The sequence below is a fragment of the Nanorana parkeri genome, unplaced genomic scaffold (assembly GCF_000935625.1).
Source record: "Nanorana parkeri isolate BGI_ZX_2015 unplaced genomic scaffold, ASM93562v1 scaffold149, whole genome shotgun sequence".
Taxonomy (NCBI): domain Eukaryota; kingdom Metazoa; phylum Chordata; class Amphibia; order Anura; family Dicroglossidae; genus Nanorana; species Nanorana parkeri.
In genome coordinates, this window is record NW_017306417.1 from 206400 (window position 1) to 222556 (window position 16157).

The 16157-nt window shown below is 38.9% G+C and overlaps 1 protein-coding gene across 2 annotated transcripts in view; it reads left to right on the forward strand.

Annotated features, from left to right (window-relative positions):
* The window catches only part of STK39 (serine/threonine kinase 39), a 245451-nt gene that overhangs the window by 114343 nt on the left and 114951 nt on the right, over positions 1-16157 (forward strand). For both annotated transcript variants that reach the window (XM_018554245.1, XM_018554244.1), the window contains exons 13-14: positions 6399-6458; positions 10077-10144. In XM_018554245.1, coding sequence (XP_018409747.1) covers positions 6399-6458; positions 10077-10144 — 128 coding nt within the window. The remainder of the gene's footprint in view (positions 1-6398; positions 6459-10076; positions 10145-16157) is intronic.

The window sequence follows — 16157 nt, forward strand, 5'->3', positions numbered from 1 at the left end:
TTGGCTTGATGGATGTGGATTCACTTCAACAAAACATATTGACTTTCTAACACCAGGCCAATTTTCTCAGTAGTATGCATTCACTGCTGTTGCCCAAAGACTCCTGCTGCCATGTTCTTTTGTTATATTGAGCTTGACTTCGTATTGATTTTAGAACATTGGGAGCTGCTACCAGAGGAGTGGAGGCAAGGAATATTTCTGCCGTACGTTAACCTAATAATACATTGTCCCCTTTCAAGCTCCTCAATTCTTGCAAAATGAAGGCCAATTACTGTAGGGTGAACATTTAAATAATGTTTTATTTTTCTTGGAAAGCCAACAACGTCATAGCTGTAACCTTTCTGTGAATAAACACATATGAAGCTTGATTTAATTAATTATTGCCTCAAAACATACATCATTAATCTATACTGTGTGCAATACAAACAAACCACATACAGACAGTACTGCACTTGTTGTATTATGAATGCCTTCACATCTTTCCAATATAGTTGTAACACATATAATTGAAACTGGGGTCAATTCACAAAGATTATCGCACAGGTTATCGCTCCTTAAAATATGAATAGCTTGAGGCTGGCATAATGTGACTGAATTGTCACTTCCTTGCTTCCTAGAGGTCTTGCACATCATCTTACAGTGTCCCCAGCTCTGCCGAAATACTGAGCCTGTCTGATCATGAAAATTGCAATGCATGCTTATTTAGCTGATGTTTTTTTTAGTTTTTTTGTTCTTACAACACCTATAAATGTTTTTTAAAAATGCATTGGAATGGATTCCTATACTTGTCCTTCAGGCTCTCATTGAACCTTCAATGGAGCAAAGAGGATACTGCCCTGACTTGTGGCATCTTCATTTGTGTGTAAAGTTCAGCTTGAGCTAGTTAGCTCTATAAACAGCAAGTGTTTTAATACAGAGGGGCATAGAAGTCCTAGATAAGCATGTGAAAAGGAGCCTGAGCTTTACCTACTGGCTCATAAGAATACCATATATAAACATGCAATATTTCATGTACATCTGGCTAAAAAGGAAATGTTTTTAGATTTCATTATTTAGCCCTAAAAACAAGCAAAATAAATACAAAACTTTACATTCACGTTAAGAAAATATTTGCAAGAGGATATCCTTCTTCCTCAACCCTCAACACCAGATCTTTAACATTGTAAATCTTATTAAGAGTTACATTTGGTGGAGCAGATTGAGAAATTGAATTTCAGCCTATTCTTGCTGAATTGGCTGAAAATTCGAGTCACGAGTAGCCTTGTCGTCACCACCTGGCTCCACAAAGTTCGAATTAATAAATGAATGGTGCCAGGTGGAAAATTCTCGGCCACACAATGACTATTCAGTCAGATGCAGTCATTCTTACAGCTGTGGGTGCCGGCTGTCTAAATGTAATCGTTGGTATTAGAGATTCCCCCACCCACATTGTTCATTTTGGATGGGGGAATCAAGGGATTTCTCTCTCTTTCCGGTGAAGCTATTTTTAAGCATGTTTCCAACTGCATGATGTCTGAAACTCAGAATGGTAGCATTTGAACCGTGGATTCTGGGAGATTTGTATGGCCCATTTTTCACACTGTCATTTTAAATTAATTTATTCAAGGGAAAAGATTGCAATTGCAATGAAAGTGTTATAATCACATTTTTTTCTCTTAACTATGGTCATAGCCACTTGACTTTATGATTGGAGTATCTATTTAAAAGGTACATGTATTTTAAATACAGATGCGCAGTGACTCCCCCTACCCCAGGCTCTGCATTGGTTATTACAATTAAATTGCTTTCTGAAGTTTTCACGGTTAAGCCTAGCTGGCCTAATGCAGCCTTTATACCTTTGGCACAGTTTTTGGCCCACAACCTTGTGAAGACGCATACAAACAGGAAGCAGCACACCAACCAATACTACCCCCACCCCCATCTCTGTCCCCCTGCCACCTATTCCCTTTATACCCCCCCAAACAACAACAAAAACGACCCCCCTCCCTTTCCAGACGGTGGTGCATTACTGGGCTGCTCTTTGAACTTTTCATTTGGCCCACAACCTTGTGCATGCTCAGGACAGTGTTTCAACATCAAGTTCAGGCTGTCTCTATTTTTTTCCTAGTGCATGTGAAGGACAGACTGCCATTATTTAGTTATGACTGTTAATATATATATACAGTAAACTCCCAGTTATCCGGCACCCACAGGGATCGCTAGATGCCGGATAAGTGTAGTTTCTGATTGCCTGAGAGTTAATAGTAACTCTAGCAACTTCCTCCCGCAGTGAGAAAGTTCTCTTTCAGGTCCGCTCCTCTGCTCAGTAGGTGGGTGCAATATAGGGTTGCCACCTGTCCAGGATTCACCCGGACAGTTCGGGTTTTGAATGCTGTGTTCGGGTTTCATGTCAGCAGAAACCCGGACACAAGATGTCAGGCACACAGGAGAAACCAAAATTAAGATAGGGGCTACTGGCCCCCCACTGAAAATAGTCTCAACTGTGATATTTAAATATGAAGGGGTGGCGGTATTTACATATGAAAAAGGCACAACTCATTCTTCCAAGAAAATTTCTGTGTGTCACTAGAGTGTTCGGGTTTCGATGGAAGAAAAGGTGGCAACCCTAGTGCAATAGCCAGCCTGCTATTGGCAATTACAATTTGAAATAACCAATAGCTGGCTGGCTTTTGCTCCACGTTGTTTAGATTCTGCTGTGAACCACAGAATCTAGCTGCTGGCAGGCAGCAAGTTGTAAACAAATAATTTAATTAGCAATAAAATAAATGTAGTTGGTAATTAAATTTTTCAGTGACCCCATGTCTATCAAGCAACCAAAAAAATTAATAATCAAGAACATATTTGTTCTCGATTTTATTTTTGCCGTTTGCTTGAGAGTGCCAGTTCCTTGAATACCATATAATGGCGAGTTTTCTGTACTAGACTATAGGATGAAACATCAGCACAAAGGGTGCAAAGGCTGTGTCTGCCCTGGGTAATTATCACCATTTACCCTCATCTAAGGTTAGATGTGTTATGTTGATTACTGCTGAAGGGTTTTGGGGTAGGATGGTATTGCTTTTATTTATATTGCACTTATACCTTAAAGTAGACTTTCTATGTAAAATTGCATTCAACGGTATAATGTTAAAGTCTCACTCTGCTTTTTTAAAACCTACTATATATTAATAGCGATTGGCATTTTCCAATGCCAAACTGATAAGGCAATTCCTGCTTGATTCACTGTTCATGTCATGCATTCATTTCCTTCCTCCCTGGTGTCTGCTGTGCACTGATGTTAAGGTGTCTGAAGTTTCACAAGACTTCATAGAGTGTGTGGAAGAATTGAGACTAGGAACTATATTTTCTGCAATCAGTCTGAACATTGCCAAATATGGCAGCTTTAGGATATTTCCCACACAGATTGTAGACTCTGTTCATCAGACAGTGGCACCAGCAACTTCACCATGTGATTATATTAACTTGAAATTGGATATTATTAAAGATAGATTTTCATCATAATGGGGAATATTCTTCAAGCTCCATTTTAAAAAGTGTCCGGGTGTTAATTTTTGTAATCAATGCTGGCACTCTGTAGAGTATATTATGTGGCATTAAAACTTTTAATTACCGACAAAAACTAAAAAGCATATGATTATACTTTAGAAGAGTTTTGTAATACCACATAAATTGCGCTGCCACCGAGTCCCGCTGGCGTTGAAATTACAGATGCAATTACAGCAGTAATATGTGCCTTTGTGTTGTACAGAGGCAAAATGGACATGGAAATTGAGTGATTAGGGTATGAAATGGCTCTCTGACTTTGCCTGAGTATTAAGAGTGGCCAGCGATTAAAATACCATTTACTTTGACATTATCAGTGTATTAAGCAGCAGTGACAGTGGAAGAAAAATGTTATGTCAGTCTCCTGAATTTTGCCATGACTGTCAATTTAAAATCTCTGTTTACTCAAGTTTTACTTTTTATCTTAAAGGAAAATGATATTGGTTTTTGACAATTGTATTATTCTTTTAGTCAGATTTAATTTTTTCATGCAGTTATTTGTATTTAATAGGGGGTTCATCTATAACACAGTTTACAGAGGATTCTTGGCTTTCTATTATGAAATCCCAGCACTACTTTACCGGTCATTGATAGGCAGAGTACAGCAACCTCAAATATTCTTGTCTCTACGAGTTGTGTCCTTAATCTAGTTCATTCAGGTCAGTTGTAGCACAACACCTGTAAGAAAGAGGGCCTTTAACTACCTGCAGACCGGCCACTGTATTAAAACGGCCAATCCGCTGGCCAAACACATGTGGGCACGCGGCCACTGCTGACTGTCATTAGACAGCGTAGAACTGCGGCTTTACAAGAGGAGCCGATCGGACTGGCTCTGTGTCCTGTGATTTCGGTAATTGGTTGTCACAGCGATCACATAGCAATGTTTACATTGCCAAGCCCTCTCATTTCTCTTACATCAGAGGCAGGGGAGAGTAAAGTGAGTAATAAATGGCTGAGTCATCCATATATGACTTACTAGTGGAAACAAGCTGCAATAGCAGCCAAAAAAAAAAAAAAAAGTTTCAAATGATTTTTAACTCTTTTAGGCCCCCCTCCTCTCCTGCGTATGTTAGATCCATTCTGTCTAGGCTCTGACCTGTGTATTAACCCTTTCACCTCCCTTATCCTGCACATCTATACGTTAACCCCTTCATATCTATCCTCTCACTGCATGTGACCTGTACATTAACCCCTTCACCTCTGCCTCTCTCTACCTATGATCTGTACATTTATTATATCTCGTGCACCATTACCAAGCTACATGTGTTAACCCTCTCAATACCGCTAGATTTCTTCATTTCCAAAAAATTGTGACAAAAAGATGAGATCACTTTGGAATGTCTACTTTCCAAAAAGGTGTAATTTCGGGGTTTTTTTCATACTGTCCTTTATTTGCTATGCTTTTTAAACAAAAGTAAGACAAACATATATATGTATGAAGGAGGAATTCTCAGCCAAACTTGCACAGCACTGAAAACTGAAAAATGGCCTGGTAATGAAGGGGCTGTAACATGTAACATATAAAACAAGTGTTTTATGAGCACTTAGCTTGGACAGAGCTATCTACCTTCTGGTGGGCAAATTTACCCGAGTTTATAGGAAACTAAAATGTTCCACACAAAAACAGGAAGATAATACAATAACAAGGTGATGAGATAATTAGACCGGATCACCTATGCAAACAACAATACCATTCGGATTTGAGGACCATATATAGAACTGTTGTGATACTAGCTCTATAACTGTGTACCGATCTTTGATTCCTCTCTATTTTACAGAATTACTGTTTTTAATTATCTTGTGTGTTGCTTTGGAATGCATTCTATGTATTGACCTCATCCAAATAAATAATGAATTAAAAGTAAATAAGATATCTGTGCAGGAAAAACGCAACAGATTTGCTTTAATTCCCCCTCCCTGGCAGCACTTACGGTATTTTGTTTCCCTGTCACTCTATGTGGGGAACAAAGAAAATATATTTCAGGTATGGAGTAGCAGTTAACCCAGTCCACTTCCTTTTATTGCTAGTGCATGGTGGTAAGCCCAGCACTGTCACATAAAGATGGGGATACATCAATAGCCTGGTGTAACCTCAGTGGCTGAACATAGTGGCAGAGCAGTGAAGAAAAGGTGGGTATGTGCTGCTGGGAAGGTGGGGGGCATTAAAGTGAACTTCTGTTAAATTCCCTGTATGAGACATTTCTACTAATATTCAGAGAACTTCTGCCATGCAGCACTGAGGGTCCACTGTTCAAGTCCTGGCCAGGTCACTACCTGCAAGGAGTTTGCATTTTCTTTCTGTGCTTGTGTGGTTTTCCCCCGGGTACTCCGGTTTGTACACAAGGCATGTAAAAGGTGGGGTGTTATAAAGCCTGAACTTCTACTTTAAGAAAAATCTGCAAAGACAGAAATCTCCTGGTTAAAAAAAAGCATGCGCAGGGTAATTAAACTGAAAATAATTAATTACGTGGTTTTTATGTTTACCATAAATAACTCTGTTATAAACTTTAATACAGCATGTACGTACTGAAGTTTTAGTTTCCGGCTGCATATATTTCTTTAATGTATTCCTTTTCCATTCCTGAGGAAGCCAGTTTACATCTGCTACACCCTGTATAGGATAAACATCGTGACAGTTATCATCAGTATTGCTTTGTATTTATGAGCATACTACCTATGAAAATAAACTTGTTTCTAGAGGCTTCTGCTAAACTGGACTTATGTCGGGGTTGTATAATCGCTTAATGAAACCAAGCCAAGGGAAAAGGGGAGCTTCTGCTTGTGCTGTCAGGTAGTGTTAGTATTAAACAGATGTTTATTATGCAAGTTGTAATGCCTTCTCCTTCTCTACTTAGACTTCCACAGATAGCAATATGCAAACACGATTGCAGAATATGACTGTACATGATACTCAGGTAAGCAGTTCTGTAAGCTTCTGAATTCATAAATAATGTATCCATCCATATGTATTCTAGCACAGTAGAACCTTCTTAGGACAGGAGGAATTCACATGTCTCATTCCATCACAAGTCCCAAAAATAAGAGAAAGTGAGCTGATCTATGAAAATCATTCCTTTATGCCCCTGGGTGAACTGACCATTTTTAATGGCCGATGTGTAGCACAGATACATTCTAATATTATAGAGCCATTTATTAAAAACTGCATACTGTTGTTTCATACAAGCTTGTTGGTCATCATCTTTGGAGTGAATGGACACCATGGTTTCCATAGAGTAGGAGTTGGGGAGCAGCCTGCCAGGTTATTAATTCCCATGAATGTGTTCTTGAAATACTGTATAGTAGCAATATATCTAAAATGGACCCGTAAAGTATACTTTCTCATATGCAGCTGTAGTTACTAGGGATGAGCTTCAGTTTTGAGTCAACTACGAGTTTGACTTTGACTTGAACCCAAGTTATTTGCTGAATGGGCGAATGATTTGGACAGTTTGCCTTCCCGCTAAATCTCACAGGGCTATTCACAAAAAGGTGAAGAGCTTGGAGAAGGCAGGAGAAGTGAACAATCATAGGACAACATAGCTAAACTGGAAAGTGAGCTGAATTGGAGAATTTTTCTAAATTAGCTATTTTGGCCTAGATTGTTCACTTCTCCTGCCTTCTCCAAACTCTTCACCCTTTTGTGAATAACCCCCTCAGTCTTTGTCCTAGCAACCATTGGCTCTGTTCAGCAAACACAGTGTCATTGGATGACTGGTGGCTGAACCACACAGCATTATTGATTGCTTGGAAGTAGGCAGGCACACCATTACAACCTATGACACCATGGGGTCACCAGCATCTTAGCAACCAATTACGTTGTGTGGCCCAGCTGGTGGTGTCCTAGCAGTTACTTTCAGACAATGTTGATAGTGATTGTATAGTGGTTTTCCATACCTTTATGTATTATGTTCATAAATAAATAATAAAATACTTTGATTTTTTTAAATTAGGTTAATATTAAATATTACTCATACATATGTTATATTTTCCCTTTCCCAAACAGTATTGGCTTGCCCTGTACTCCAGGGTTTCAGTTCCTTTTTTTGCCATATAAAATGATTTGAACACACAGGCACTTCTTCAGAATAAGGACACAATGCCATCCTGCTCATTTATAACGGCAGTGCTGTCTAGATCGTTATTCTGCAAGAGCAGTCAAGTGCGGTGCTATTGCTGGGCTCTAACTTTAAAGTGGGCCTACTAGATATCTTTTTTAATACTAAGCACAAGTGCATGTAATATGCAAGTGTAACACTTCCCGGTATTTTTTACCTCTCACAAATATCACAGTACTCCCCCTGACAATGCCTTTGTGAGTTTTTTTTTCTTTTCAGAAGGATGGATCTTTGTTCAGGCATTTTCCAGGTCAGCATCTACTTGCTGGCCCGAGATTTTGTTTAGAGATGACACAGTCATGTAACTCCTGGTTTGAAGGCAGTTCATGGTTTTGTTCAAAGATATCTGACACAAATCTGCCCCTGACTGGCTTACGTGTCAGAGTCAGATTGCTGCTTTCTTCTACCTGCTGCAGAGTAATGACATAATCTCAGTCTAGGCAAAATCATTGCTCAATACTTAAAGGAGAACTAAGTGTTTTTCCCCATAGTTCTCCTAAGGGTCACGGGAGGACACAAACTAGCTACAGCTCGCTGTATACTGAGACCGCCGCAGCCGGGACGGATCCCGACATTACTGTCGAGATCCACCCAGCTGTCGAGATCACTCACCTCATAGTTCTCCTTTAAGGACTTTAAAAAAAAGGTACAGTTGCTGTATTATGTTATATGTCAGGAATGTATTTGTGCAGACCTGTGAACTTACAAAAAGGTCCACTTTAAACAGCCCAGCATGCATTACTGTACACAAACTAAAGCACGGGGCACACTGTATTATTGATTTTTTTTTTTTTTAAATTGTGATTTATTCAAGGAAATAGGAATTAGATAAAATATTAGTTTAAAAATTAGATATATTATATAATGTAACAAAAATGCCAAAAAAGGTTTCCTTTCACATTAATCTTCATTAAGAATCTTCAATAAACCTGAACCATGAGTTTCTTAAAAGCTGTACTACGGCTTTCCGTTTAGTCTGGCACATTTGTACCGGCTCCTCTCCCTCTCCTGTACTGAATTTGCTTACCCTGATTTCACTGCACACTGAACTTTTCACATTAGAAGCTGCAACAAGTTAGATGGAGCCTGTCTCTTTTCCAGTTTGGAGGACGTCCAGCACCTCCCCAGCCTGACTGTCCATCGCCTGCCTGTCTGTTTCATTAATTGTTTTCAGGTCTTTATATCATGGAGGCTTAGCATCACATGTGGGTGTTACCTTGGATGGTTTGTATGCAATTACAGCCTACTTAGAGATGCCCACTCCTTCACATAGACATCCACCCATCAAGGTATTTTGATATTTCTATTCTCTTCCAAGAAACAGCCCACTGCTTGCATCAGGGCTGAGAGTTCTTGCAAGAGGTAGAGTGCTGTGTTGTTTCCAAGAAGCTATTCACAGCTCCCTGCTGGCCCTCCCATCAGCCACATTCTGCACACATTGCATAGAGACGCACTAGATCTAAACCAAGGAATGTAATGAAAATGGAAACATTTTATTTAAAACGTCATTAGCATGTGCAAATATTGCCTTCTTAGGGATGCCCACTCCTTCACATAGACATCCACCCATCAAGGTATTTTTATATTTCTATTCTCTTCCAAGAGGCAGCCCACTGCTTGCATCAGGGCTGAGAGCGCTTGCAAAAAGTAGAGTACTGTGTTGTTTCCAAGAAGCTATTCACAGCTCCCTGTTGGCCCTTCCATCAGCCACTTTCTGCCCACATTGCATAGAGATGCACTGGATCTAAACTAAGGAATGTAGTAAAAATTGAAACGTTTTATTTAAAATGTCATTAGCATGTTGATGGGATTGTGGGTGGGGAACACCAGGGAAGACAAAATTCTATTCATTGCAAATAGCACCCCATGCACCTGCAAAATGCAAGTGTACTGGTTTTTGCTGCATTGCAGAAAAAGTGCATGCTGTCCTGTGTATTATATAGCCTTGACAATAAATGCAGGCAGACCCTATTTTTGGACTGCATGCATTGATGTGCATTGCAGCCCATTCATTTGGAATGGTCTGCTTTGCTTAGCATGCCGCAAAAAGTGTCAACGCATATAAAGCATTCACTGCAGCCCTCTTCGTTGTGATGCACATGGACCCTCAAAGTGCTTGAGGGATATTCTAATGTTACCACATTATTATATTAAATAGTCTGTTGTTTCATGTTATAAGAACTTACACTGGCCTTCAGTTGTATTACTGGACTGCAGGTCAGCTGTGCATAGCATCATTTTATTTCAAGTTTAGCAAGGACTGTTTTGAGAAACCTATTTTGCTGATAACATATTTATTTTGCTGAATCAAACAAACTTGATTAGAAAATATAGAAATGTTACTTTGCTCAGCAACCTCAAGTGCAGTTTATTTTATGTGACTGAACAGCTCTTATAATCCATTTCCTTTGTTGTTAGGCACAAACCAATGAAAGCCATCATGATAATAGAAATCCATCTGTGATTAACCTTGTTCTGCGGTTAAGGTAAGACAGACCAGTCTTTTTGTAGCAGTTAAACCTGGGTTGAAGATGGAAGTGGCTTGTAGCCAATAATTAAATATTGGTTGCTTTGCCATCTTGCCAAACGCTTAGGCTTAGTTGGAGTTCTATATGAAAAGTTTGTTTTCTTAAGAAGGAAATATAAGAGTCTATTTATAAACTTTATCACACAAGATTCACACAACTTTCAGACATTTTTCTACCTGGATTTACTTGGAACAATATGTGCATCCTGGGTGAACATTTGTGGGAATATTGTGTGAAAACATTTATAAATAGACCCCTTAGTATTGTTTAATTGTTTTTATAACTTCAGGCATTCATAGTGGTAACAGGAGTGCCTCCACTAATTGGCGAGTTCTGTTCTTTTCTATGGTATATAATGTTATATCACTTAAAGTACAACTTAAGCCATTACTTTTTTTTGGATAGAGTAAGGTAGAGTAATAACCCTGGCCAGGTATACTATTGGGGTGATTTTCATTCACTTTTCTTCCCAGGAGCCACAACAGGAAATAAGAGATTGGAAGATTTGCCAGCTATTCCAGTTCTGGTGACTTTCTGTGATAACGGTCATCGGAACAAATAGAGTAAGGGAATCTACCTAATGGGCACACAGACAGCAACAAAAACCTGACAGGTGTTAAATTCCCTCTCCACTCTATCCAAAACTAAAAATTCATTTTGGCTTAAATTGGACTTTACCTTGTTTGTGTAGTATACCTAATATGCCATTACAGCTAAGTTTGCGAGCAGGGAACCTTAGGGTGTCCCCTACCAGCGCTCCCTGTGCTTTAAAGGGGACCTGTACTGAGAGTTAATATTTGCTGTTTTATAGGGAAGAAATAGACTGGTTAAAGTGTGTGTATAGTCATTTTTTGTCTCAGTAAGAATGGTCACCAGTACATATATAGGAATGAATTTCCTCAACTGGGGCACAGACAACAATAAAAACTTACATTTGCTTTGAATTCTTACTTTAAAATTGTGATCCACTTTCTGGCATGCCTTTGCTGTACCTAGTCACTCATGTGCTGTAGCCTAATAGCTGTATATCTGCAATGTTAGATCATCTAAGGCACTACTGCCTCTGACTGTTCTGTCTCTGGAGAGTCGGGGTGAGGTTTGGTGATGCTGTACTGCTCAGTGTAAAGTCACTCTTTCAAGCATAGTGGCTAATGCATCAAAGTGTTAATTGTATGGCTTTGAAACTCCTCTTTTCCATAATAAACTCCACCCATTTCATTGAGATGTCACAACAGGTGCAAAATGCTGTCACATCATTGCATGCATGTGTAGGCGCTAGCATTCTGTTACTAGGAACACCATTTCATATACTTCTATCCTATTTGTCTTATTTTCAAGCCACACTAATAGAAGGAAGCATATATATTTTGTTAAACTTATTAAATATCTTGGTGTACCAAGGATTAATTCCCTCCGTTGAATTATTGTCAGATTAATTGCTGCCATACATAAAAGTGGCAGTAGGCTTTTTGAATACTACATTATGTTTTTCTTTTGCGTGTGAGATCACAGTAAGATATTTTTAATGAGTTTCTTTCACACTTGGCCAGCTCGTCTGTAGCAGGAATAAAGTATGACTCTTCCAGAAGATGTGTGTTTACATCATTTTTCACTGGGAGATTTGATTGGCAACAGTGGAGAAATGACTTACTGTTCTTAAAAGAACATTGTGACTGTCTCCTATGAGCCATGCATTAAAGCGATGTCCTCATGAGTGCGACCAGGAAGGTGGACTGCGGGGACAAAGCATGATGGTTATAAAATGTGGAGGGCATTTATTCTTAGCTCACTGGTTATACGCTATAAACTCCAAAGTGTATTATCAACCGTGACTTTTCATCGAACTTGAAAAGTGCAGTCAGGTTTTGGGCTAAAAGGCAACAATGTGTATTATCAACCATGACTTTTCAGCGAGCTTGAAAAGTGCAGTCAGGTTCCGGGCTAAAAGGCAACAACAGCCAACAGAATAATAGGCAGTCGAGCTACAGGAATAGGAGCTGCTAAAAGGTATGCAAATAAGAACACACATTCTTATGATCTGCTCACGATTTCTGTGTTATGATGGTAGTATAGAACATTGATAACATTCTTTAGTGACTAGTTTTGGGCTTGAGGGCTTTGTTTGGTTAATTTTGTGTTTTGTAGGGCTGTTGGACATGGTGGTGCCTCCTTTGCTGGAAGGAATTCAAATGTAACTATAATTAAATACGTTTTAGTATACTTTTTCACTGGTTTTACTTTTTATTCTTCAATTAAAGCGGACCTTTACCCATATCTTTAAAATAACAAGACATCTTTAGAAATGTTTAGTAATGACAATCTACAACACATACTTCTAGATAATTGTCCGGCTTTGTATTCTTTGCATATCTTTTTTGTCTTTTCTTTCCCAGTTTTCTGACAATGGCCATGTTTACTAAGGGCAGATTACTAGCTCTCCATTTATATTCATGGATCTCTGACACATGTGACTAGACATGTGACCATGCACATCATCTCAGGGGAGGAAAATGCTCCCTAAGATCTCCTGAGATTACAGATGAGATTTTCCAGCAATGCTCTGCTGATGACAAGGCAATCCCAGCGTGCATTATTTCGCCAAACTAAAGTCATTTTGCCCTTTCAAAGCAGGAAGTGAATGCTCTGCAAGTATTTCAATATCACGGCATTTGACACCTGACATGTCTATGTTATTATTAATCATCATACATAGAGGGATGCTTTGGTAGAATTCGATTTTTGAGTGTAAAGGACTGCTTTAACATGCAACCCATAGCTTAGGATATCTGCCCCCATCCTATCCTTTGTTCCCCCTTTAACAGGAAGAATAATGCAGCCTTGAAAAAAGAAAATCGTTATACTTACCTTTTTACTTGGTGTCTTCAATCAGGTGCAATAATGTCAAAGGTTCCTTTCACCCATTTCTTTTTTGGCAGTAGGAGGATACTAAATGCTGCAGAGACCAGTGCAATGGCACCATGCTAGCCCCTTTTTTATTTTTCAGCTGCTCTGGGGAATCCAATGTTTCAGACTACGCCCAAGCTCGACTTGGGCTTTAACTTTCCTGATCTGAATGTGTTGTTTACATAACTTGTACATAGGAATACAATTGATCCTTTGATGCTGGTAGCTTTTATTTTTCTATTTATGAAACTTAACAGGGCAACTTTCTAACCTTTCATTGTATGTGACATATCCCATAATAATAATTTAGGTTGCCCAACTTTGTACCTTCTGTAAATATATTATCTTCTCCTTTACATAGTGGTACCCAAAGCCATACTCTGTCCAGGATAAGGCCTTTTTAGGGGAAGCAGAGGCAATACTATGTTTGTACCATACATTTATCTTCCTTTCCATGAACACCTAGATTGTATTAGCCTTTGAAGCTGCTTCTTGAGATTTAATTTCTTGGACTTGGATCACTGTCAATCAGTATTCCCATGTCCTGGGTCACAATGATTTAATTATAGGGCAGGCAAAATCATAACAAAGTCTCCCAGTAAAAGCCAGTCAGGGATGTCAAATAATTTTGAGCATCTTGATTAGGAAATCAAATAACTTTTATAACAGAAGCCCTGTGTTGCAGAAACAAGACAAACATGGCAAAATTACCAATGTATTACATTTAGGGCAAGTTTACACGATTTTCCGGACCAGATCTGGATTGCAGTGCATTGTGTTTTTCCCCAGTTCCGTAGCTTTTTTTTAATGCTTAAAATGGGCTATCAGGTGTGTTCCAGTGCGTTTTGATGCGTTTCCACGCATTCCAGTGCATTCCAGTACATTCCAGACTAGACAAAATGAGACATGCATTATTTTCATGGTCTGGTCTGGAACAGACTGCGCTGGTGTGAAAAGAGGCCAGAAATAGCATAAGGATACATTAGGATGCATTTTGGGTCCGGAAACAATCTGGTCTGTTGTGGAGATGATCTGGATGTGGTGTGAATGTGCCCTTAAATCTCAAAATTACTTTAGCTTTGAACACTATTGAGATGCCCTAAAATACATGATCACAATTTTGCCTTAGTGGTCGTTTTGTCCTTCCAGTCCTCTATGCTGCCTTTCTTCTCATACAGCACTTAAACATTTTGGAACTCCTAAATGTTAGGTCACCCTCTGTGTCATTAAATACCACTTATTTTCATATCTATTCCTTATAATACTGTTTGCCATAGGAGCACGTCATATGAAAATATTCATGTAGAATAAGACCGTCCTTACAGGTGACATCTGGCTGTTCAACAAGGACTCATAACTACTGATCCCTTCTTTTGTTCGATAAGACTTTATTATATATTCTGCATCCTCGCTCAAAGTTTGCCTTCTGTACCTGGACCTGAAAATGTGTTAGACAGATTGGGGGATGACTGACAGATAAGGTGTAGTGTGCAAATGAGAAGTGAAAGGCCTTTAACTTTATTTGAATGTTAATATGTACTGAAAGATGGCTTTCACCTTCACAAATCCTATTCACTGAAACAAAGGGAACGTTTTCTCCTTGTTCATGAGTGTGTGTAATGTACACTAAAGAAAGTCAAAGGGAAGGGTGTACACAACCTGCTGTTCATGCAGTGAAAGGATCACACACGGCTGTCAAGGGTCAGGGCACCCAAGTGCAGGCAAACGTTTTGTAGGTAGTTGCTACAGATTGGTGACTCATCGAATTGGGCTTGCTAAGTGGTTGAATCTAGGTGCAAGTATTCTTTGGCTGTGTTATTGGATACGAGCAGTTAAATATTTTTGAGTTAGTTGTAGACTGGTCCTGAAGGCATGGCTGTATTTACACTTATGGACCAGGGCTTAGGGCAACTGGATAAAGTGACATGGTGGAGGTGAACTATTTGTCGTTTTCTTTTTAGTTGTCCTCTCTGGCCACCTCTGTGTGAACTTTTGAGGTAACAAAGCAAAAAAAAAACCTCAAGGGCCCGGAGTAACAGGACTTCAATAGAATTCAGCCATCTCTCTTTGCAAACAAGTATTTGGTGAACCAAATAAAAAAGAAGGCATTCCATTCCTATCTCTTATAGTGCACCTTTGTTTTAATTGTGATCATCAAGTAACAAATGGTAAAACACATCGGTGGAGCAGTAATTAAAATTCCTTACTGGCCATACTAACCTAGGGCAGCATAATCTTCTATTACAGCATAACTAGCACACACTTTGACAGTTGCAGAGGTGGTTCTTTATAACTGTACAGAGCACAATCCAATATCCTTGTGTGTTCCCGGGTCCAATCTTTTTGACAAACCTGTTAAAACAATGTTTCACATTCGCAACTAATTGTTTATCTGTGCCACTTACTGGCCACAGTTTCCCAGCCAGGCCTGCTAATGAAAACAATTTTGTTGGTGTTTGTCTGAATTTGTTTTTAGCAAAGCAGAGAACCTCAAAGCACAGCAATACGATCATTTGCAAGGAATGCTCTGCAGATGGTGAATTATATAAATTGAGAAAATGCCTGGTAATTAAGAAATTAAATAAACAAATGAGTGTAGCTTGTAGTCACTTTGCAAATGTATTCGTTTTAATTACATTTCTGAAGTATGCAAAGCAATTAGCTTAGAAAAGGTGGCTGCTTACCAGGACGTTGGGTAAATATAGTTCACATTGCTACAATACTTAATAAGCTACAAATCATCCTTTATTTTTTAGCTTAAAAACAAACTGGTTATAAGCTAAAGCGAATGATTTTATCGAAAGACTCTATCTAGGTATTATTTTACTTAATTGGTTGCACTGAAACACAAATACACTGTACACTTCTAGAAATAGGGGTATTCTATATAAGGGGTGCAAGCAGCCAGTCAAGTACTAGATTCAGTAGTGGATAGATCTTAGTACCTTATATTTCTTTAGGTAGAGTGCGAATCAAACTTTCTCACCCAAGTACTACCTACGTTCTGCTCCCCAAAAAGTAATTAAAGATACTTATTTCTTCCTGTATGTTTATACATATTGCATGA